We start from the raw sequence: 24,364 nt of genomic DNA, 5'->3' as shown, positions 1-24,364 counted from the left end.
TGATAAAAGAAGATCTTATGCGGGTGTTTCAGGAGCTATTCTCGGTCAGAAAATTTAAGAAAAGCCTTAACACCACTTTTATTGCTTTGATACCAAAGAAGGTGGGGGCTTAAGGTGTTTCCAAAGTTTAGTAAACAAGGTATATAAGATTATTTCCAAAGTGTTGGCAAACCTTCTAAGTGAGGTTGTAGGGAATATCATTACAAAACCCCAAAATGCTTTTGTAAAAGGGAGACAGCTTCTTGATGCAGTCCTTATCGCCAATGAATGTCTAGATAGTAGATTGAAGGCTGGCACAACATGGATCATTTGCAAGCTAGACATGGAGAAGGCATATGATCACATTAACTAGGATTTCATTCTCTACCTTCTTGGGAGGTGTGGTTTTGGGGAGAAGTGGCGGTCATGGATTCGTTGGTGCATATCAACGGTGAAATTCTCAATGCTGATAAATGGCAGCCCAATTGGTTTTTTTCATAGCACACAAGGCCTAAGACAAGGAGATCCGTTGTCGCCATTTTTGTTTGTTATTGTGATGGAGGCGCTTAGTAGGATGACCTCGGCTTTGGTTTATAATGGTTTCGTGGATGGTTTTTCGATAGGAACCATGGAGAGGAGAATCATTAACATATCTCACTTGTTGTTTACAGATGATACACTTATCTCTTTTGTGAGACTAATCAAAATCAGATTCGTGCATTGAAAGCCCTGCTTCTTTGTTTTGAAGCTATCTCTGAGTTGAAGATAAATTTCGACAAATCAGAGATGGTGCCTATTGGAGGTGTTCCTAATCTACAACAGCTGGCCAACACGTTGGGGTGTAAGATAACCACTCTTCCTATGACTTACCTAGGCCTTCCGTTGGGGGCTCCTTCGAGAGCGTCTTCTTTATGGGACAGTGGTGGAGAAAGTAGAGCGTAGATTAAAGGGATGGAAAATGATGTATTTGTCAAAAGGTGGTAGAATTACGTTGATTAAAAGCACTTTATCTAACCTACCAACTTATTTCTTATCATTGTTCCCTATACCTGCAAGTGTGACGGTTCGAATTGAGAAACTCCAACATGATTTCTTGTGGAGCGGAATGGGGGAGGAGTTTAAGTTTCACCTAGTCAAGTGGGAGAAGGTATGCCGCCCATTTCTAATGGTAGTTTGGGCATTAGAAGTTTGAGAATCTTTAATTGAGCGCTACTTGGCAAGTGGCTGTGGAGATATCATAAAGAACCAAAAGCCCTATGGAAATTGGTGATTGAGAGCAAATATGGAGGCTTATGGAGGGGATGGTGCATTAAAGAAGTAAGGGGGACGTATGGAGTGGGTTTGTGGAAACACATTAGAAGAGGATGGGAGGTCTTGACTAGACATACTAGATTACATTTGGGTGAGGGCTCCAGGATTAAATTCTAGAGAGATGGTGTGACAACAGCACTCTACAAGAGATATTCCCTTCACTGTTCAATATTGCTAGTGCTAAAGATGTCTCAGTGACAGAAGTCATGGAGATAGCAGGGGGGCAAATCTGTTGGAACATCACCTTTAGTAGGGCAACACAAGATTGGGAAATGAGCAGTTTTGAAGATTTTTACAGCCTTTTGTACTCCATAAAACTGAGCATTCAGCAAGAAGATTTAATGTGGTGGATACCCGATGGTAAAGGGGTATTCTTGGTTCGCTCTTTTTATAAGGCTCTCACACAAGAACCCAAAACTCAATTTCCATGAAGAAGGCTTTGGAGACATAAGGCGCCTCCCAAAGCAGCTTTTTTTGTGTGGACAACCTCATTGGGGAAGATTCTCACAACCGACAACTTAAGGAAACGAAAGGTAATTATTGTAGATTGGTGTTGCATGTGTAGAGTAGGGGAGAGTCTGCAAACCATCTTCTACAACATTGTGAGACAACTTGGGTATTATGGATTGAGGTGTTCAGAAGATTAGACTTGTCTTGGGTTATGCTAGAGACTGTAGTGGAAATGCTGGCCAGCTAGATAAATTTAAGAGGCATGCAACATATTAGAAGATGATCCCTATATGCATTATGTGGCATTTATGGCAGGAGCGTAATAAAACGACATTTGAGGATAAGGAGAGGTTGCAAGAGGAACTGAAAGATTTATTCTTTAGAACACTCTGTACTTGGGCCATTGATATTGACTTCAATGGCATGGACCTTCATGATTTTCTTGTCTATAATGCGCCTACATAGTGAAGGGCATGCTCTTGTTTATTGTATATGGCTATGCCTATTCTTTGATCAATAAAATTTGTTTACTTACCAAAAAAAAAGTGTTTGCATGGTCCCCAGGTTTCCTCATAAAAACTAAAAAGAATATATCCTATGTACTTGGGCTATACCCTTGGCATTTTCTTAATGAAGTATTCGATTACTTATTTAAAAAGGAGCAAATTTTTATCCCAAAACCTTTATATTCTAAAGCATCTACCCTACCTTCCAACTTACCATTAATGATCACTTCAGCATTATGAAAAAATATTAACATACACAAAGAACCTCATGCTTGCTTGATGGAATAAACTCAGCCACAAACAATGCAAAGAGATAATGGGTTAATACTAATTTTTTACGCCAAACCATGATTAAAGTAAACTCGCTCGTGATACCTCTGTAACCAAAAGCACTAGATTGAAAGGTGCATTTGCAGATTCAAAGCACATAAAGCCACACAAGAAAAATGCAAAACACAAAAAGGTAAAACAATGAGAGACATACCCTTGATTTTCCAGTGAACTTGTCATGCAGTATACGGATATCATGTACTCCACCAACATCACTGAAGAAGTTACGCAGATCTTCACAGTTTGCCTGCAAAAGTTGAACCATCAATAGCAGTGCACTGGTCCAAGATCAAGAAGAAAAGGAGGGGGGAGAATTTGTACTTGCCTTAAGGTTAATGTTTGATATGAATGCAGTGCACTGATCCTTGTATACTTTAGTTTTTCCAGTCATAGCATCTTTCATCTGTTGTTCAATTCTGCTATTTTCTTTCTCAACCTTGGCATTGATTTCTTTCACTTTATTTGGCCCGACTAAGTTTGAGTCTTGGGCTTTATCCTTCCCATACATAGCTGCATCTTTTTGCCTCTTTGCAGGAGACTGTTCTTTAATTATGTCTGAACCTGGCTTTCTCTTTTCATGAGCATCCTTCTTAAGAGGATTTTCCCTTTTGACTATTGATTTGCATTCCTGGTGTAACCTATATAACTGTAGCTCTTCCAGACGAGGGGTAACCTAAGACAGCAAATGAGAGAAAATTGTATAGCAAGAAGAGAACTCCACAGAGAGACCTATAATTTGAAAACAACAAAGGATTGACATGCGGGTTCAATGCTTCAGATATAGCCCAGATACAAAGAACTCAAACACAAAACAGGATCCATTTTGCAAAATGTGCTAGTTTAAAAGCAGAGTACGTAACCAACCAAGGGAAAGAGAAACTCTTCAAACAGTTCTCTTCAATGAAGAAAGAATCAAAATATATTTTTCAGTTCTTTAACACATCCAATTACCTTCAATATACCCAAGCTAAAGGTTCTAAGATGTTCCAGTTTCAACCCAAGAAAGGATAACTGCTTTTTCAACCAACTGAAGTGGAAAATCCCATTCAGAAGGCATACCACAATGGAAGCTGTCAATCTGTTAGGCATAAAGAATTAAGAGATTCTTTATTCTATCAAAATAAAGTAATGTGCCCTCATGAAAATTTCAGTGTAATTTGCTTTTCTTTAAGGCATTTTTAACTTAGATATACATTAATAACATTACTTCCTAACCCGAAAACAATGGCCAACACCATGTATAACATGGTACCAATAAACAGCAGCAGAGAGGAATTTACCTTTTGTACAGCATGGTCAAAATCTTCCAGTGTACCAAATTGCCTTTCAAAGCGTAACCACGAACGGCAGATGTCCTGAACGATTCTGTTTTTTAGGAAGGAGAGATATCATCTAATCCAAAATATATTACAAGAGTTGGCCAACAACAAAGCATTATTCTTTGAATACTGCTCACTATTTTTTTATGGTAATACTGCTCACTATTCGATTTTTGTATTTATGTAAAAATCTGCTACTGATATTCATGAAGATCAAAATCCATATTTAAATAGAGGAGCTGGCAAACAAACTAAGCAAAAAAGTTATGCAAAAGGTTTCTATAAAAAAATGATACCTCTGAACCAGTCCCAGGGAATCTTTTACTGTAGCATCTCTTATAGAGGGACCTGGCCTCATTAATATGGCCCAATTCAATTTCCATTGCTATATAACCCTGCCAGGCTTCCAACATTGAACCACTGTGAAAACAAGCAGCAGGTTGATAGAAATGTTAAGAAAAACAGGAAAAAAAAGCTGACAGAAACTATATGGCAGAAAAAGAAATAGTTAAACCAGATCCTGAGCAAACTCTCCCACACTCCACGAGCTGCAACTAAATCTGTACCCAGGCTTAGCTCTAAACGGGCCCAATAACCATGCAAATGCACCAAACCATCCATGTTCTTCAAGTGCTCTAACAAGTAATCCGACGCATTCTGGAAGTAATAAACCAAAAGAACTTAAGGAAATTTCGATGAAAAAATCAACCTTATTACTTTTAAACAAATAGATAACCATAATTGAAAATCTCACTCTTCAAAATATCTGGTTATCTATATATCTACACATGCACACACTCTCTTAAAGTTTAATGAAGGCCAAAACCGTAAAACTTTGGTCGGTTAGTTATACAAACTACAATGAGGACCAACAGCCAAACCAAGAAGATCTTCTATTTTTTTTTTTTTTTTTTTAAGTAAGAAGATCAGTCAAAAATCTAACACTTTCAAGAGTCTTGAGTGGAATATTCAATTCATACAGATGAATATTTTGGATATAGCCGGTTGATTTCCGTAATTTGTGACTTTATGCTTAATTACCCGGGGTTGTGTCTAATGAAAACATATTCTTCCTGTTCGAGTAAAGAAAATAACAACAATTAATCGGTCAAGTCAACTTCAGCAACAACTTCTTCAATTAATTACTCTCAAATATCTATTTACAAAAATGATATTCGTAAGCCTTTTAGAAAAATGACATCAAATGATTGGAAACATTTTTTATTATAAGTAAATTTAATTTTATGAAAACAAGTAAACCAGGGCGTTGCCCAAGTACAAAGGAGTATACAAAAGAGGTACACCTAAACAAATGATTGGAACCTAGTAATCATTACCCTTCCAATATTTGATGCAACTTCAGACCGTGATGAAAGGACTTTGTTCCTTTGGGCAACCACTATAGATTTTAACGAGCTAACCTTTCATGGTTTTCTTTTGTCTTTTTCTATTTCCATTTAGGAGTTTTTCTTGTACAAGTCTTGTATACTCGGTCAATGCCCTTTGCATTTTCTAATGATAAAATTTATGGTACTTATAAAACGCTCATAAATAGCATTTTCTCATGAAATTATTGTCTAGTATGAATAATCAGATGATTACTTAAGTGATTGAATACAAACAGATTACAACATTGATAAAAGCACTTCACATCATATTTTAAGTCTTTTTTCTCGGTAGTGACCATCAAATAACAAAGATTTGAACTCTAACACCATCCTACTGCATCATGCCCACCCTCACTCAGCAGACCAAAAGATACCAACACAGTCATCAAGGCAACTAGAACTCCCAATATTCAAATTTTACCAAATCAGGCGTGAAAAAAATTGAAGAGCAAAAAATATAATAATACCTGAAAGGTTTCCCTTATTAATGAATAATTTAATACATCCTCTACTTCAGCAGTAAATAAAAGTCTTCGTCTTAGGCCATCTACTCGAGTGAGGAACAGATCCAGGTACTGAATAAAAGGTCCAGTAAATAGAATAGTCAGCACACAGATGTATGCAAGCATGTATGAATATGTAAATGTGCATGTAGTTATCCATGAACAACAAATTACACGAAAATGTGAAGGTTAACCTATAATAAATAATTAGACGTTACCCACACCTCGTCAATGGTAGAAAAGGTGCATTGCAGCGACTTCCCAAATACCTGAAATCAATGAGAAAATTGTGCCTGAGATTGTTTATTCCCCGATAAGTAAGATAACTGAATAACTTGAGAACAGGATGTGGAAACTCTACATGTGGCATAATGGACTTGAGGGTACTATAATTTTTAAAATCTACTGTCAAGCTTAAATTTTTTTTAAGGCCTCTCTTTGTTTTTTTACCAGTAAATAATAATTTTGTTGACAAGACCTAAGCATAGCCCAAGTACATGGGACATAAACAAGAGCAACACCTAGGCCTGATTGACTAGGGATGCAAGGAATTCATCGATATTCAGACCATTGAAGTCCAGTACAATCGACCAATAGAGTAAAGTGTTAAGAAAGAAAATTCTAAGCTCATCCATTGACCGCTCACAATCTCTCTTTGTAATAAGAGGAGAGACAATAACAATACTAAGGTTAATGACACGTGGAGAAATAGGCATAGGAAAAGAAGAAAGAATAGGAAGAGATATCTTCATATACTTATTGGGAATATTCAGCTTATCAAAATAACCAAAAGGCAAAGGGAAAGCAAAAGCAAAAGCAGTAGACATACAATAACATTGCATGACGAGGAAAGCTAAGTCTGCATAAATGTGAAGGGTAAAAAATCCTTTCAGGTGGGAAATTCATTGTTTGGACTCTCTTTAGGGGCAGTTTTAAGAGTTTAGACCAAATTTTTAACCCCAATGAATGATGCTTACAATGACTCAAAATTGCCCAAGTCTTGAGGTATACCCTGGAGTTACAATTAGTAAAAAGCCCCATCAACACTAGGCCAGTTACACAGCCCACATGCACACACACACGCACACGCGCACACAATCACTCAGTAACATAAGACATAAAAACCTAAACATGGGGGCCTATAGTGACATTAGACCCTAGAAAAGTTACATACAAAACACGTATTAGACGGCCATAAGAGTCACCAAAAACACAAGTGCATGGTTGCTGGAAATTTCTGCCCGTGCACCCTCCATTATTCATAAGGCTAAATATGAAGAAAAAGGCAGCAGTTCTAATGACTCAAGTCAGTGATATTTGGTGACTTTTTTAAAAGACTTATCAATCATAGAAGAGATAAGAAAGTGAAGTTATGTTTAGCACATTAAGATGCACAGAAACAAGTCAAGCGTTTACTACATAGGTAGCAAGTCAATCTACTAGGTATTATGAGAGTAGTTATGAACAAAAAGATTATCTTCTTTAAAAATGAAAGTCAAGCAACGGGAAATCAGATCTGCATCTCTTACAAAATCATGATAAAAGGACTCGAAACATTAGCATGAGTAAAAAGGAATATTGGTAATGGATATGAACTTTTTCCTTGAGTTGCAAAAGAAGTCTTAATATTTTGCAAGCTAAGGAAATAAGGTAAGTAATGATGTTATGCCTTTAACAATTATTGGAAAATATTCCATTTGGAAAGAGTTCTTCAACTTATATGCCATATTGACCTTTCACATAGTCATCAAAAGATATTTACCTATAATGTAAACCCTTTTTTTTTTTTTTTTTTTTGATAAGAGATAAATATTATATATATGAATGAAATAGGCATAGCCCATGTATACAGAAGAACGCCTAAATACAATCTACATGCGATAATTTAAGAACAAGAATTCATGAACATTGTCCCCCTGCAATACAATAGCTAAAAGCCAAGACAATAAAGTGTGGAACAGAAAATTCTTCAACTCAGCCAATGTGCGTTCCTTATCTTCAAAACAACGCGCATTCCTTTCTGTCCAAATACACCAAATGATGCACAACGAAATCATCTTCCACACCACTGCCACTTGTTGACAACCTTGCATCTTCCTCCAACAACCCAACAAATCCACCACCCTCATAGGCATAACCCAAGCAACCTCAACCCTTTGAAAGATCTCATCCCACAACACCCTTGTTACCTCACAGTGTAGTAAGAGATGATCCACCGATTCTCCATTCATTTTACACATGTAGCACCAATCCATGATTGCACATCCTCTCTTCCTCAAATTGTCCATGGTCAAGATCTTCCCTAGCGACACCATATCTAGCGTCAATAATTTCCTTCCACAATGATCCTCCTCCAAGTGATATCTCCAAAGCCATTTTCCCAATAGAGCTTTATTAAAAGTTCTCAAGTTACACACTCTCAATCCCTCATTCACAACTGAGGCACAAACTGTTTTCCATCTAACCAGATGAAATTTCTTCTCCTCACCCATGCCTCCCCATAAGAAAGCCCCAAATAATTTCTCCATCCTGTTTACCACCCCTGCTGGCATAGGAAACAAATATAAAAAGTATGTGGGGAGGTTAGTGAGAGTACTCTTAATAAGAGTGAGACGGCCCCCTTTTGATAAATACACCCGTTTCCAACCAGTCAACCTTTTCCCTATATTCTCCACCACCCCATCCCAAATAGCTCTATTCTTAAAAGTTGCACCCAATGGAAGGCCCAGATATTCCATAGGGAAAGAAGACACCTTACAATCCAGAAGGCTTGCTAAACTGAGAATATTAGGAACCGCAGCCACAGGAACCATCTCAGACTTGCCAAGGTTCACCTTGAGCCCTGACACTGCTTCAAAGCAAAGTAGCAATGCTTGTAGAGTTTGGATTTGACTATTATCCGCTTCGCAAAAGATAAAGTATCATCTGCAAAAAGAAGATGTGAGATGATAGTAGGGCCACCAGAGCCATTGCCCACCTGAAAACCAGCTAAAAACCCTCCCCCAACAGCAGCCTGCACCATCCTACTTAGAGCCTCCATGACTATAACAAATAAAAGTGGAGATAGAGGATCTCCCTGCCGCAATCCCCGTGAACTATCAAAATATCCAACAAGTGTGCCATTGACTAGAACTGAGAACCGGGCTGTTGAAATACAATAACGCATCCATGAAATCCACCTAACCCCAAAGCCACACCTTTCAAGCATGTATAAGAGGAATTCCCAGTTCACATGATCATACGCATTCTCCATGTCAAGCTTGCAAAGAACACCTAAGCCTCCCTCCCGAAGTCTGTGGTCCAAGCACTCATTTGCAATGAGTACCGAATCAAGAATTTGTCTACCCCGAATAAAGGCGTTCTAGGACTTGGAAATAATATGCTCCAACACCGGGCTAAGCCGGTTGGCAAGGACCTTAGCAATAATCTTGTACACGCTACTAACCAGGCTTATTGGACGAAAGTCCTCAATAGTCGCACCGTGTTTCTTAGGAATGAGAGCAATAAAGGTCACATTAAGGGATCTTTCAAACTTTTGGAAAGAGTGAAATTCACTAAAAACCTGCATTACATCAACTTTCACAATGTCCTAACAAGTTTGAAAGAAACCCATAGAGAAACCATTCGGACCCGGTGCTTTATCCTTAGCCATACCAGAGATGACCTTGTAAATCTCTTCTTCAGCAAAAGGTCTCTCCAGAACACTCGCACTCTGCGAGTCAATTGCCTCAAAAGGCAAGGCATCAAGCTTCGGCCTCCAAGAAGCCGATTCTGTGAGAAGGGTCTCATAATAGCGTACTATATGGTTTTCTAGCTCGGGAGGAGAAGAAATCACCTGAGAGCCTAATTGAAGTGCCTTAATAGCATTATTACGCCGATGTGAATTAGCCACTTTGTGATGTGAGAAGGGTCTCATAATAGCATACTATATGGTTTTCTAGCTCGGGAGAAGAAATCACCTGAGAGCCTAATTGAAGTGCCTTAATAGCATTATTACGCCGATGTGAATTAGCCACTTTGTGAAAGAACTTAGTGCACCTATCTCCTTCTTTCAACCAAAGGGCTCTGGATTTTTTATGCCATGAAGTCTCCTCTAACAACAGAACTATTTCCAAGTTTGCCATAACCATGCCCTTCCTCAAAACCACCTCCTCCAAGGTATCTCCCAATAATTCTTTGCCCTCTAGCTCTTGCAATTCCTCCAGCAATGTAAACCCATTTTTATGCACCTTCTATATGATGTCATGAAACCTAGCATCCAAAGGATTTAATGATATGCATGTGCCACTTGAAAGTGATGAACATGTTTATGTGGTGAATGCTTTTGATGTGGAAGGTATTATTATTCTCATGTTATGAAAATTATGAGAAAATATATTATGAGTGAAATAGTGTTTAATGTTTTAATTTGGCCATAGGATGATGCTTAGTACCGATTCTATGGGTAGATGTGCAAGCAACACTAAAGGAAGGTGAGAATGTGTGGACCATCAAGATGTTTGCATTCAAGGCTGTGGGATTAATGCACAACCATGCACACAAGGGTTAGAGTGTGTGGACCACTACGCATGTAAAAAGTTTCCAAATAGATGCTTTATGATATGTATGCTATACTCAGGCCTCGTTTGTTTTCGTAGATGAGATGAGATGAGATGAAATGAGATGAGTTGAAATTAAAGTTAAAAGTTGAATAAAATATTGTTAGAATATATTTTTTTAATATTATTTTTGTTTTGAGATTTGAAAAGGTTGAATTGTTTATTTTATTTTGTGTGAAAATTTAAAAAAATTATAATGATTAGATGAGATGAGTTGAGAGGAATTGTGAAAACAAACGAGGCCTTAATGTATTTAATAATGTTTTCACAAGGAAAAACCATATTTAAAATATTTTACTATATAATGCATGATTTACTGTGTATTTGATTCACTTTTGTGTTTATGTTTTAAATGTCCCAAGTAATGATGATGAGGATGAGTTGCCAAGCCAGAACCAGAAGCGAAGACCATAACCTAGTCGAGCTTAAAAAAAGTGTTCAACACATAGTTGTTAGGTTTTGGCTCGTGTTGGCATGGTGACATTGAGGATATTTGTTTACTTTGAGTTTATTTAATTTTGATACATTCCACGCTGTTGTATAAGGATATTTTACGTTAGGTCTTGAGTTAGTAATGCTATGGATCTCTTAATAGCTAGCACCATGTAATGGTATGACATGGCATCCCTAGCGCCATGGGAAGGAGGTGCTACAACTAGAGCATTTATACTATATTATCAATCCCAGGGAAAAGTGAAGAACCTCAAAAGAATTATGCTTAAGTAATCTCTCGGGCCAAAATGAGTTTTCTTTAATTAACTAAGTCTTCTTCTATTTAAAGCTTTGAGGCAAAACCTGACAGTTCATAAAAATTTCAAGGATTTCAAATGTACGATTGAATTGCATTTAAGAACTAATGCATTTCAAATCTTAGGTACATATAAAAGGCATGTCACTTTCCCCCCAAAGGTCCAAAAAGGAAAACAAAAATAAAAACGAAAAACTATAGAAATTAGAATTCACTCTAGCCCTACTTTTGTTTTTTTTGGCTAGGATGCCCTACAGATTAAATCCATTAACTACAAGAAAGTTGTTGTAACATGATTATATGTATTTCTTTGGTTTGTAGCTTTTAAAAAAATGGAAAATAAGGAAAATCTGTAATTGAGGCTTGGAAAGACAAATGCAACTTTAAACATAAAGAGTTGCATTTGTATCTTAATCACCAGAGACGATTTTCCTTATTAACCACATTAATAAATAAGGTTTGATTACAACACTTGCTAATCATAATAGATCAAAAAGTTAAAAAGAATTCCAATCAAAGAACAACCACACCTATAAAAGGTACCAACTGATACATACAGAGGCTAATTCTTTCTCAGAAGCATTGCCACGTTCCAAGCAGAGCAAATATCGAACCCAAAGTTCCCCAACCCAGGGACAATTCTTTGTGGCCCTGCAATAAACCTCTCTAACAATATTGGCTCCCTGAAGAAAAAGAAATACATAAGGGCTTGGATTGCAAGTATCTTGGGGAAAACCTGAGAGTAAGAAATTAAGGGGGAAAACCTTAAAGGTTTTGTCCAAATAGCGAGTATAATCAAGCCAGAGGTCACTTGATATAGGGAAGTCAGCAATAGCGCGTTCATACAGAACTTGTACCCGGGCTGGGTCTCCACAAGACCGTTCAAATTCCAAGTAGATCTGCAAAATATCTGTTTAGGACCACCTAAAAAAATGATACCGCTGTAGCACAAACAAAAGAAGGCTAAAAATGACAAGAAGTTAAAACAAGATATCTAAAAAGAATACTCTGAATGACAGCAAGTTAAAATAAGATATCAAAACTATATATTTACCTTTTTCGATAGGTAAAAAAGTAACATATAATTTCAAAACTATACATTCCTTCATCACATGCAAGTAAAATGCTGATTTTGAATGCCATATACCATGTATTGTTGAAGTTTTTCTGACTCAGACATATCCTGCCTCAAAATCTGTTCTTCAAGATGAACACGGGCATTATACCCTTCTAAGGCTCTCTGGTAAGCGGAGGCAATGTGAGAAGGCACCCCATCCAAGTCACTAGATTCAACACCAAGATCATTTCTTTGTTCCATCTCCCAAGCCCTATACGCCTGAAGTGTTGACCTCATGTTAACAAGAGGAACAGATAACTGACGGTGGAATATAGTTCGTATGCGCTGAACCTGCTTTTCTTTTGCCTACACATAAGAAAACCTGTTATGTATAGATTTCAGCGCAAAAAATAATGTTATTTTTTGCAATACAGTAGATTTCCCAGTCAATGCCACTGATATGTAGATTTATCAAATCAATAGAAGACACTATTGTCATTTGAGCATTTAGATTAACCCACGATTTAGACTTAGGCCTCGTTTTCACAACTATTCTCAACTCATCTCATCTTATCCCATCTAATCATTACAACTTTTCCAAATTCCCACACAAAATAAAATCAACAATTCAACTTTTTCAAATCCCAAAACAAAAATAATATTAAAAGAATATATTCTAACAATATTTTATTTAACTTTCAACTTTCATCTCAATTCATCTTATCTCATCTATGAAAACAAACAAGGCTTAAAGCACATGCATGACACCCACTCACTAGATGTAAAATGTTTTAAACATAGTGTAACTCAAAAACCAGATTTTTATTGAATGAGAAATTTCAGCATATAGAGCATAAACATGATCAATCATTCAATAAGCCATGATTTCTTGCATATTGACCTACATGTTTGATTAGTTCACTGTTGTATGATACACACACAGCAGCTAGAGACTAGGAAGGAAAATGTTTTAAACCATGTGCATATCCAAGACATGATACACAGTTATTTGAAAGATTTATCAAAATTCTCTAAAGTTTTAAAAAGGGGTTACTGTTAACAACCCCAAATGACTATAAAAGTCACATTTGAGCATGTTAACATCTGTTTTTACAAAAAGCTCATGTATTCCTTGAAATGCATAAAAAAAGTGCTGCTGCAGCAACCCCAAGTGGACCAAACAGCCACTGTTTTGAGATTTACAAGCATTCTAACTTACCAAAAATCATAAAGGCATGTCTACAAATACATATATACACATCACATAATTAAACTTAAGAGTAGAATGCATGACCCATGGTCAGTTTTTGCTCACTGCCATTAGGTAGACAGCAAGCTACTTTATGGAGTATAGGCTCATACTTTAGTCAATTAGTAAGGATTTTAGAAGAGATTTGACATGGAATATGTGTGTGACTTAATATGTGCTTGATTGACGTGATTAGTTGGTTCTCAAAGTTAAGGAGATAAGGTAAGTGGAATGATCATAACCTTTATGTGTGCTGTAATTATTCTGTTTTGCATTAAGAAGTGTTGTTTACCTATGCTATGTATAGCCATGTTCAATGATAGCCCCTTTTTATGAGCCCTTGATAAATTACGAGAATGTACTTGTGGATGCAATTATGTATGATACACTGATCTGATTTTTGTTTTGAATAGATGCCATGTCACGAAATTCACTCTTATGTATATTATGCTCATTGATTGTCACAAATGGATGTCATGTCACGACAACAATGCTTATGTTAATATAGCATGTCTAGTGCCATGCCAAGCATATAAATATGACATGCCATGAACATTGAAGTCAATATGTTCACATACATCATGTAAGATAAGAAAGAAGTCACGTGATGTAACGACCTGATCCAATATTATTAGGGATAGTATGGATAATTTTATTGGGTTTAAATTAAGTCTTTTTAAAGCCCTTTAAGATTTAGGGGATGAGTTTTGGATGGTATTAATAGGCTAATATTTTTGGGAAGGCCAGTTGAGATCTATTGGATATTTTGGACAAGTGGAATTTCTCTAGTTTATTCATCACGTCAATAGTGATGATTTGTTAGACAACCTGATGGCTTGGCCTATAATTTTTAAGGAGCCTCTTGACATGTGGCTGATGTGACTGGAATAGTATTAAATAGGCCCAAGCCATTAGTGAATAGCCTAACAAGCAACCCACAATAGAGCTCTCTCTCAATATGGTTACTATTCTACAGTCCTCTTCATCTTAAAATTTCTTAAACCAACAACATATAAAATCCTTGCTTCTCCTTCGGGAAAATCCAAGCCAGACTTATGAAACCAGGAGCAAGCCACACATCACCTTTCTCACGCATCACCTTTCTCACATTGCCTGTAAGTTCTTCCTCCCCCTTTGATTTTTCTTCTTTCAAAGCATAAATCGCTACACTGCCCAGCCAATACTGTGTTGAACGCCATCCTTTCAAACATCAATAACCCAGCATCGGTTGCGTCACCAGCAACCAAACCGAGAGAAACTATGCAAAGCCCTTGTCCCCACGATCTCAACTCCAAGCCCTTCGTCGAACAGAAAAATCAGGTGGCCGCTGCAACTTCTGCTCAGCCACTGAAGCTCAGAACACCTGCACGTACACAACCACACCAGGAACCAGCCCTCTTCCTCCACGCCAACAACCTCCCCGGGCCCATATCACCACCACCGAAAAGCCCCTATTCCAAGCAACAAAAACAAAGCACCACCCAAGATGTGTGGTCTGAAACCAAGACTGCCAAAGAAGCCAACTCTGCCACCTACATGCACAGACAACACCACCTGGGCATTCCCCACCTTCAGACGTGTAACATACGGGTCTAAATTTAGGGTTTAAAACTAGTATTTTACTTATTCAATTATCGGTATTTTAAATTCTTTATATTTATTTATTTATTTTAGATTTTTTTTTTTTGTGATAACAGATAGATCGATTGAGTGTTTCCTTTCCTTTTTAAAACTTCGAATATGCTATCCACTTAGTCCCCATGCTAGTTTCGGTTTCCAGAGTTTGGGCAACTCCAATCAAACCTTTCAAACTCTCTCAGAAGCGGTATCCACGTGAGAATAGGTTCCTAAAATTTAAGCAATTTCAAAACTCAACCAATCTCTCCACGTCGCTTCCTCCCATCGCCTATAAAAAGACCCTCAAGCCTCTGTGATTCACACAGTGTTAAATCAAGAGAAACAACACTCCCGCTTAAACCTTACCTCTGCCCAACCATCGTCGTCCACCCCGGGACGTCAGAGCCCTACCCACGGCGCCAGAAAACGCCGGCCAACTCAACCCCGTCGAACCCACCCCTCAGGGACCCCCCAGTCTCGTCGCCGGTCGCTTTTAGCCACCTAGAGCCGCCGACGCACTCTGCTCTCCCTCGTGAGCATCGCGCAGCCCTCTTTCTCCCGTAACGCACTACAAGTTGGAAATCAGGAAGCAGCGCTAAGAGGTAAATAGTATGATCGTACAAATGCACGCGTACTGTGAATATGATTGTTCTTATTGTTATGTATACATATTATTGTTATGTATAAAAAAAAAAAAATGTGATGTGCTTATGATTGCTAACTACGCTACACTAAGAGGCAAGTCAAGGTTAGTTTACTTTACAATCTTGATGAAATATGAGATTATACTTGAGTGAATGAATTTATTGTTGATTGATTTAATGTTACTAAATTCACATGAAAGACATGAAATGTTGAAGTTGTAGTTCAAAGTCAAGTATGCCATGTAATAGTCAGATTATGCAAGCCATGTCCATGAAATGCTTAGATTGTACATATACCATGTTTGTGTAATACTTAAACCATGTATGCCATGTTCAAGTAATACCTGGATCATGTATGCCTTAGATCGTCTTAGAACCTTCATAGCATGTTATGTAATATCACGTTATACTATGCCATGCTAAATTATACAAGAGTATGCCATGCTAAATCATACGAGAATATGCCATGTACAAAGATATGCCATGCTAAATCATACAAGAATATGTCATGTACAAGAATATGCCATGCCATGTCATGTTACGCTATACCATGTACAAGATTATGCCATGTTAGAGATGTTCATGAAGCAAATCCCATGCATTAAGAAAGATAAGAAATGTAACGGTACCACGGACTCAAGCGTGGTTCACCACAAGTTTAGTGAAACACGGACTCAAGCGTGTTTCACTTCATGATATGCAAGTTTAGTGAAACACGGACTCAAGCGTGTTTCCCTCCATGATATGCAAGTTTAGTGAAACACGGACTCAAGCGTGTTTCACTCCATGTTATGCAAGTTAAGTGAAACACGGACTCAAGCGTGTTTCACTCCATGTTATGCAAGTTAAGTGAAACACGGACTCAAGCGTGTTTCACTCTATGTTATGCAAGTTAAGTGAAACACGGACTCAAGCGTGTTTCACTCCATGTTAATACAAGATAACTTGGACGTTATGCATTCACAATGACATGTTTTGATTATATATGCTCCCGCTTATGTTAATAATGAAAATGTGTGCCATGTAAATCTGTGACGATATATGTATGTAAAGTCTTCCAGAAAATCATGTTACGTATTTGATTGAAATCCATGAAGTTGTGTGCACGTTCGTAAGGGTATCCTAGAGATGAATTGTATGTTAGGCAAGGACCATATTTTTACGATACGACGTACTACTTACTGAGTATTCAACTCATTATTTTTGTGTGTTTCTTGTTTCTTCCATGTCTGATTCTCGCAGATGATGTCTATGATGATGAAGAGCGGAATGGCCAGGAGTAGATCTAGTACCAAGACTTAGGGCTGAATAAGTGATTTTATCACCAGAATTAGATTTCTTTTATGTCATGCATAGGATTAGTTATGTTTCGTTATATTTCGTTCAGTTTCCAAAACAATCATGTTCAGTTCAGTTTTAATGTTTTGATGAATTTCAATAAATGAGGTAATTCAGGATATGAATCTCTCTACCGGGCATTATGTTTTAAATGTTGGTAATATCTCTATCCTAAGGGAATGGGGTGTTACAAGACGCTAGTCGTGAACCACACTCCCCCCCCCCCCATCTCATGGTTGCCCTACGTAACAATTGATATTTTCTCTCTTGGTTAGTCTCTCTCTCTCTCTCTCTCTCTCGCTCCCTCTCTCTCAAGTCCTCTCTCTATCTCTCAGTTCTCCCTCATATCACGCACTCTCTTATGTCTCCCTCTCACAGCACCTCTCACTTTTTCTCTCACATTAGTTCTCTCTCTATCTCTGTCGGTTACGGGTTTAGCATAATATTAGAAGATCACAGGCTGGCCACATAGTTTATAGAGGTCACATGTTCATACTTGGATTGCATCACAGCTGTGCTTGTTTTGGTTTTATGGTCTTCACATGTTTATGGGCCACAGATTGGTGAAATTCATGTTATAGGTTGGGTATTATGGATCTAATCTATGAGGCACAGGTTGTGTTTATGAGAGCGTTAGGCCACGAGTGGATATCATGGACTTAATATGTGGATATTTTGGGGTCAAGAACATGTGTTATGCATGGACAAGATCATAAGACCAATTTATGGAGTTAATATGCTTTTAGGATTTATCGTGTAATTTTCTGGAGAAATTATGTGAAAATCAAAGTATTTAAGGAGTGATGATATTTTAGGTTTAAGGGAATTTTAGGATTTTTAGAAAATATAAGTATTTGAATATTTCGTGTTTTAATTACAAAGTATGTGTTTGATTAGAAATTGAGGTAGTTTACGTGCCTATTTTATACGGTAATCAGCTTCACCCCGGAAATATTGTATTAGCGCTACGAGGTAAGTACTATGATCATACCCTTACATGTGTGTATGGTAAACAGCGGGGTTTTTATAAAAGTATTATGTATGCAGGCCCTTACCATTGAAAGCCCCTTTTTACGTAACCAAGTCATGAAGGAAATGAGTTTTGACTGCCATGGGAATGAATGTTCCTCCTCAACTCATTGGGTTAGGCCTGGGTCAAATGCTAAAGCCCCCCCCCCCCCCCCCCCCTCTTCCCTCCCTAGCTAGGTCCTCTCTTCACAACAGCAAGGCACTTGGCAAAAGGGCCCAACCCACAAATCATGCTAGCAGAAAGGGAATGCATCGCGCGGGAAATGGGTGCAAGGGGATAGACGGGACGTGCCTCCATGACACTAGCTTGTCATAATCAGCATTAAAGGACCCATGCCGGCAAGTGAACGGGAGACCTAGGCAGCCCTCGATTCTCTGACGATGGGAGCAAGAAGTGACTACACGATCACCAACAGTCGAAACACCACCCGAGAAGCTACACCGCATTAATGGCGCCATCACAAGCACCGCACCACATTAAAGGCCAAGACTAGGGCAACTATGAATGTGACACAAACCCCTGACACTCAGTACAAGAATGTTCCCCCGAAGTATAAAAGCCATGCTCAAGGTACAAATAAGGCTCTCTAAACTCTATTATTCTCCGACAACTCCCTAACACAAGAAGACTGACTTTGGCATCGGAGATTACCCAGACCGCCACCGAGCCATCTTCATCTCTGTGTCTGCAGGAAGGAAGACCTTGATCCGGGTTACCGGAACCTTGCCCAAGCATACGAAACACGACATTAACAGCCATGATATGTCATGATTTATGTATAAATTTCAAATTAGTTACATGACACATGCATCAAAATATTTATGAAAATTCATGATTTTATGTAAAGAGTTATGTATCAAAATATTTATAAAAACCATGATTTTATGTGAAGAGTTCAGCATCAAATATTTATGAAAAGTCATGATTTTATGTGAGGTAACATGTATCACGACATTTTATGAAAGATCACGATCTCATTTTAAATCTATGACTATGATATGATAAGAAAATATATGACAAGAAAATATACATGTATGATTATGATGAGGTATGGCTGTTAAGATATGGAACAACTTATGTTATGATATGAAGACGGCGCCATATGTTTAAGGGGCATATTGCATTGTCAGGATGTACACGCTGGTAATGCACCCAGTGTGTCTTCCTTATGTATGGATTCCACAACTCACGGCCACGGGCGGAATCAAAATCTATTAAGATTCGCTAATCCTAACTCACAGGGATCAACAGTGGGTACTGGCCTATAACAAGTGAAAGATGAGTTAAGGCATTTCATGCAGAGTTCAGGTTCACATTCATATTAATTACGCTTGTAACTATGAGTATGCATGTTTTCCAACAAATCCTATGTTAGTATTATGTTTACTGTATGATGTGTTACTTATTGAGTATTAAACTCATTCTTGTATGTTTTTATGTTTCAACCTCCCCAAGTGAGGATCTTTAGATCTTTACAAGGAGGGAATTGCAGAATAGGGCTTAGCCCGGGGAGATGAGATAGAGACCTAGACAGCTTATGACATGCTCAGTTTTATCATTTTCAGTTTTAATAAGTTATTTTGTTAAGCACATGAAACTTGATGGATTTTAATAAGTCTTATGCAAACTCTCTTTAGATTTTAAGTATTTTAATCAAGAATGACTTGGATTATTTTATGGAATCTTTTGTATATGGTGCTTCGTTAAGAAGAAAAATTTTGAAGTCAAGGTTAGTAGGACACTAGTTCCTCGATATTTCTAAAACTGACTTTATTTATAACCCTAGGGGAATGGGGGTGTTACACGTGAGTGATAAGTAAGATTTAATGCCAATCAATTATGTATGGTATGCTGATCTGGTTGTTTGTTTTGATCAAAGTAGGTAGGTAAGTTGGAAAGAGTACTTTTGATCAAAGTAACCCTTCCCACCTTTAGATGGATACATCCTTTTTCCAACTAGCCAACCATCTCTCAGAAAACATTTTTTTTATAAGTAAAAAAAATATATAAGCTTCTGTTTTTTAATTTTTAATTTTTTGCTTCCAAAGATAATATTTCTTCATACGTAAAGATAATATTTCTTCATACGTGTAATGGTTGTGTCATGAGAAAATACCACCAGGTTGTAAAACATTTTCGGTTCTCCCACTTCTAAAAGCAAGGATAACACATAACATAAAAACTCCACAAAGTGTACAAGAACCGAAGATGAAGGGCTGGAACATTGCCACTCGGATATTGAACAACATATTTAAAATGAAGGCCTGGGGCATTGCCACTCAGATATTGAACAACATATTTAAAATGCTCATTAGATTGTTCTGCTCAATAAGAATATAAACCAACAACATAAAACAGGTTACTTAACAAGTTCTGACCTGAATTTCAGATGGATCAATAGTTTGAAAAATAGTTTGCTCAAATTCCCTATATGCCTCCCATATTTTAATGCCTTCAGCAACATGCAAACCAGCTGCTGTGAGAGCACTCTCAAACAGATTTCTTGCCTTTGAAATATCAGCAGACGAGCAGTCACGCACCATTTCCTCAGATTTGAGAACAAAACTCAAGTACTCACACCATAGGGAGACAGACTGCATAAGAAAACATTTTAGGCAATTGTCTCAATCTTCAAGCAATAACTCCATCCACATGGATGCAAAACATCGGGTTAATAATTCTTCCAGGTTTCCACTATCAAAATCTAGGGAAACTGCCACAACAGAATCATTGATCTAAATTTTCACATGTAAAATCTTAAAAGTAATTTTTTCCACAAAAAAAGGATCGTTTTCAAACTTATTCAATTTTTTTTTTATGACAAGGAATCTCGAAGACCATGCAAACACATTATGTCTTTTATGCAGTTAAACCCCGGACCCGTGTAAATGCGTCCTCATCACATAGATCAGGTCAATCGTCGATCTTTCACCAATGGAACATTGTCTTAGAAATTGTTTGCACCCAAAGTTTCAAACCTTAGTGGAGGCAGCATACTGCCAAGACCAAAGCCCTTGCCAATTGACTCATCACCTAGGGGTTGTTTTCAAATTCATTCAATTAAAATGCAGAAGTGCCAAAGCCCTGATACTAGGCATGGAAAATTTTAGTTGTACATTGGCTCATGACCATAAAGACAAAAGAAGGTAAATGCATCAGACTACAAACATAAATTGCTATCCAATATCCTGCTCTTGTCGTTTCAGATAATTGAGTTTTCTTTTCCCCTATCTTTGATTCTTTTCCCATCATGGGAAGTGAACAAGTTTTTATATAGTTCAGAAATAAGAGTATCAGAGTTTTCGAAAGACAACTAACATCCCAGGAAACAATTTCAAGCCATCAGAGCAACATTACAAATGTGCTACATGTTCCTGTGTAATACAGAGTAATTTAACTAAGAAAACTTTATGGCATATGATGTTACAGTCAACTTTTCTCTCACTGAGAGCAGTTTGCACCTAAGGGGATATGAACATGATAGGATATAACAAGTGCATTATCATGAGGTCACTATGCTTTTAACCTATGAATGATGCATAACAAAAATTTTGGTAAGTTTTCTTTTTTGGAGTAAATAAAGAATTTATCAATAATAACAATATGTGAAGCCCACATACATGGGCCGTGATAAGTTTTTTATAATATCAAAGAAAAAAATGTAAACAGGGAAATGGTCAAAGGAAGCCAATGAGAAACTGGGCTCAATGTGTCGCAAGACCTGTAAATAGTATGTACGGGTAATGACGCGGAACAAAATAAGAGTACAAAAGACTGTGTTATTAAAATCCAAAACAAACCAGATAATCGAGCACCCCTCGCTGGTAAAGCTTCTCAATTGCATGAACAGCCTCCGGCCTGCAAAGTCAGTATAAAGAATTGCAACAAATTAAACCAAGAGTTATACTAAAAAGTAAAATCGTGTGAAATTGTAAATAAGAAGGAAACCAAACTAATCTAATTTCATGATTTCCGCTAAACTAACGCCCAATGACATTGTTAATACTTGTTCGCCCAAAGACACGCGGAATACTTCAAAAGGCAGCATTTGATACTGCATATATGGTTCTTTTCCTCACTTCTTCTTCCAAGAGAAAACCCATGGTACACTTGAAGATGGACCAAAAGCAACAGTAATTCCCAAAATAAAACGTATAGAATGATACCCAGTGCCAATAGATGCTTCATCTTTAGCCCATTCCTGCCACATAGTAGGTGTCAATGGAAAGAGCTCGCTCATAGCTTCCCTTGCTAGTCTCAGCTTCTCAATGGCACCCATTTTCCGCAGAAGCCTTATGTACTGAGAAGAACCAAAATTAGATAATATACATATTCGCTTTCTTTTGGTGCGTTTTCTAAGCAACAAAACAGATCATTCATACCTGTACATGAGCTTCGTAGTTGCAAGGTTTAGAGGAAAGCTCCGCCTCCAAAGTTTGAAGCTGAAGGTTCTGTTCGGCTTCGTCTTCGGAGTCAGAATCAGACCCCGACTCGCACTCGGAGTCAGGCCCATCTGAACCAGGAGAGGTAGGGTTTTGGGCCGCCCCCGGCATGGGTGGGTTTCCGTTAACAATTGTTTCTTGATGTTGCTCAGAATTTGGTGGTATTGAATTGGTTTCTCCTTCCAGGCTTAGGATTTCCTCCATCGGAATTACGCCACAAACTCTCGTCGCTATTGTCTAGGAAATGCGGTCGAGTACATGTGATCCGGAGTATAATAGGTCCGGTTTAGTTTTATTTTGTATATTTTTTAAAATAAATTTAGAGAATGAAATGAAATGAGAATTTTGTTAAGAATAATAAAATAATTTATGAATAATAGTAAAATAGTGAGATGAGATAAGATGATTTTAGATAAAAGTTAAAAATTAAATAACGTATTTTTAGAATATTATTTTTTAATATTATTATTGTTTTAAGATTTAAAAAAGTTGAATTATTTATTATATTTTATGTGAAAATTTGAAAAAGTTGTAATAAAAAGATGAAATAAGATGAAATCGTTTTTATATCCAGCATAATGTTTTAAGGAATTTTGGAAAAGAAGAGAGAAAAAATTGAATAAAAAATATTATAAAGTTCAAATATTATTAGAATATAGTTTTTTAATATTATTTTTATTTGGAGATTTAAAAAAATTGAATTGTTTTATTTTTTATTTGAAAGTTTGGGAAAGTTGCAATGATTAGTTTGAAAGTATTTGTATTTAAGTGATGTGGGAAAGAGATATGATGTGATAAAATGAGAATTTTGGAATGGAAACATTTTACAAACAAGCCCTTAGAATCGAACCGATATACACCAATTTTAAAAATTTAATAATCAATACTAGACAGATTCAATAACGAAACTAGAACTTTTAATTTTTTTCGGTTTTACAAATTATCTATATTAATAATAATATAATGTTTACATATATTAAAATATTAGTCTATTTATATTATAGTATAAATATATAAAAAGTCTAGAACTTATATAGACTATAGTTAAATTTAATATTATACTAGTATGTGTTAATTTTATATTATAAATTAAAATTTATATGTTATATCAGGTGATATATTAAAAATTATAAGATTAGTTTTTAATGTTATATCACATATTAAGTTTATATTAATAACTTAATATTAATGTTTATATTTAATATTAAAATTTTATATTATATTAATTTTATATTATAAATTAAAATTTATATGTTATATCAGATGATATATTAAAAATTATAAGATTAATTTTATGTTATATCACATGTTATATTAATTTTATGTTAAAAGATTACTAGACTTGAATAATAAGATTAAAATTTCATGTTATATTAATTAGCAATTTAGCATATAATATATATAATATAATGTAAAAATATTATATATAATATAAAAATTATAAATATATATACCGGTCCGATTCGGTTTAAACCGATTTTTAAAGTATGAAAATTGATACCGCACCGGTTTAGGACCTATTTTGATTCTTAAGAACCGGTACCGCACCAAACTGTTTACAAACTAGTTTAGGGCAATACCACCAGTTCGGTTCAGTCCGATCCGATCGAATCCAACCAATTTTTTAATGTTTTTTTTACACCCTTACTCGTGGACCGGACATACTAGTATAAGTCCTTCTACATCAATTATGTTACACCTCCTAAGTCATATCCAAGGTTGACTCCTTTAACATGAAATCCATATTAATTAAGAGCTTAAATATAAAAATCTTCTAAAATCAAATGTCTCAAAAATTCTTGAAGGAAAATAAATTAAACATTGACAAAATTCTTCTTAACTCATACTAATCCAC

At 36.6% G+C, this 24,364-nt stretch overlaps 1 protein-coding gene across 2 annotated transcripts in view; it reads right to left on the bottom strand.

Moving 5' to 3' along the window:
- LOC121254873 (squamous cell carcinoma antigen recognized by T-cells 3-like) overlaps window positions 1-22,799 on the bottom strand; it is a 32,642-nt gene extending 9,843 nt beyond the window's left edge. Inside the window, exons 1-14 of one of the 2 annotated variants that reach the window (XM_041155059.1) lie at window positions 22,450-22,799; window positions 22,234-22,367; window positions 21,868-21,925; window positions 20,446-20,661; window positions 12,280-12,555; window positions 11,897-12,031; window positions 11,690-11,815; window positions 6,011-6,055; window positions 5,751-5,858; window positions 4,410-4,552; window positions 4,192-4,315; window positions 3,857-3,931; window positions 2,902-3,249; window positions 2,731-2,823 (exon numbers count right to left, since the gene is read on the bottom strand). In XM_041155059.1, the coding sequence (XP_041010993.1) occupies window positions 2,731-2,823; window positions 2,902-3,249; window positions 3,857-3,931; window positions 4,192-4,315; window positions 4,410-4,552; window positions 5,751-5,858; window positions 6,011-6,055; window positions 11,690-11,815; window positions 11,897-12,031; window positions 12,280-12,555; window positions 20,446-20,661; window positions 21,868-21,925; window positions 22,234-22,367; window positions 22,450-22,713 (2,145 nt within the window). In that variant the 5' untranslated portion in view covers window positions 22,714-22,799. The remainder of the gene's footprint in view (window positions 1-2,730; window positions 2,824-2,901; window positions 3,250-3,856; window positions 3,932-4,191; window positions 4,316-4,409; window positions 4,553-5,750; window positions 5,859-6,010; window positions 6,056-11,689; window positions 11,816-11,896; window positions 12,032-12,279; window positions 12,556-20,445; window positions 20,662-21,867; window positions 21,926-22,233; window positions 22,368-22,449) is intronic. The other variant, XM_041155061.1, reaches the window with a different exon arrangement.
- Window positions 22,800-24,364: the final 1,565 nt, after the last annotated feature.

Source organism: Juglans microcarpa x Juglans regia, chromosome 3D (genome assembly GCF_004785595.1).
Source record: "Juglans microcarpa x Juglans regia isolate MS1-56 chromosome 3D, Jm3101_v1.0, whole genome shotgun sequence".
In the NCBI taxonomy this organism is placed as follows: Eukaryota; Viridiplantae; Streptophyta; class Magnoliopsida; order Fagales; family Juglandaceae; genus Juglans; species Juglans microcarpa x Juglans regia.
This window is presented reverse-complemented; position numbering and strand designations above follow the sequence as displayed.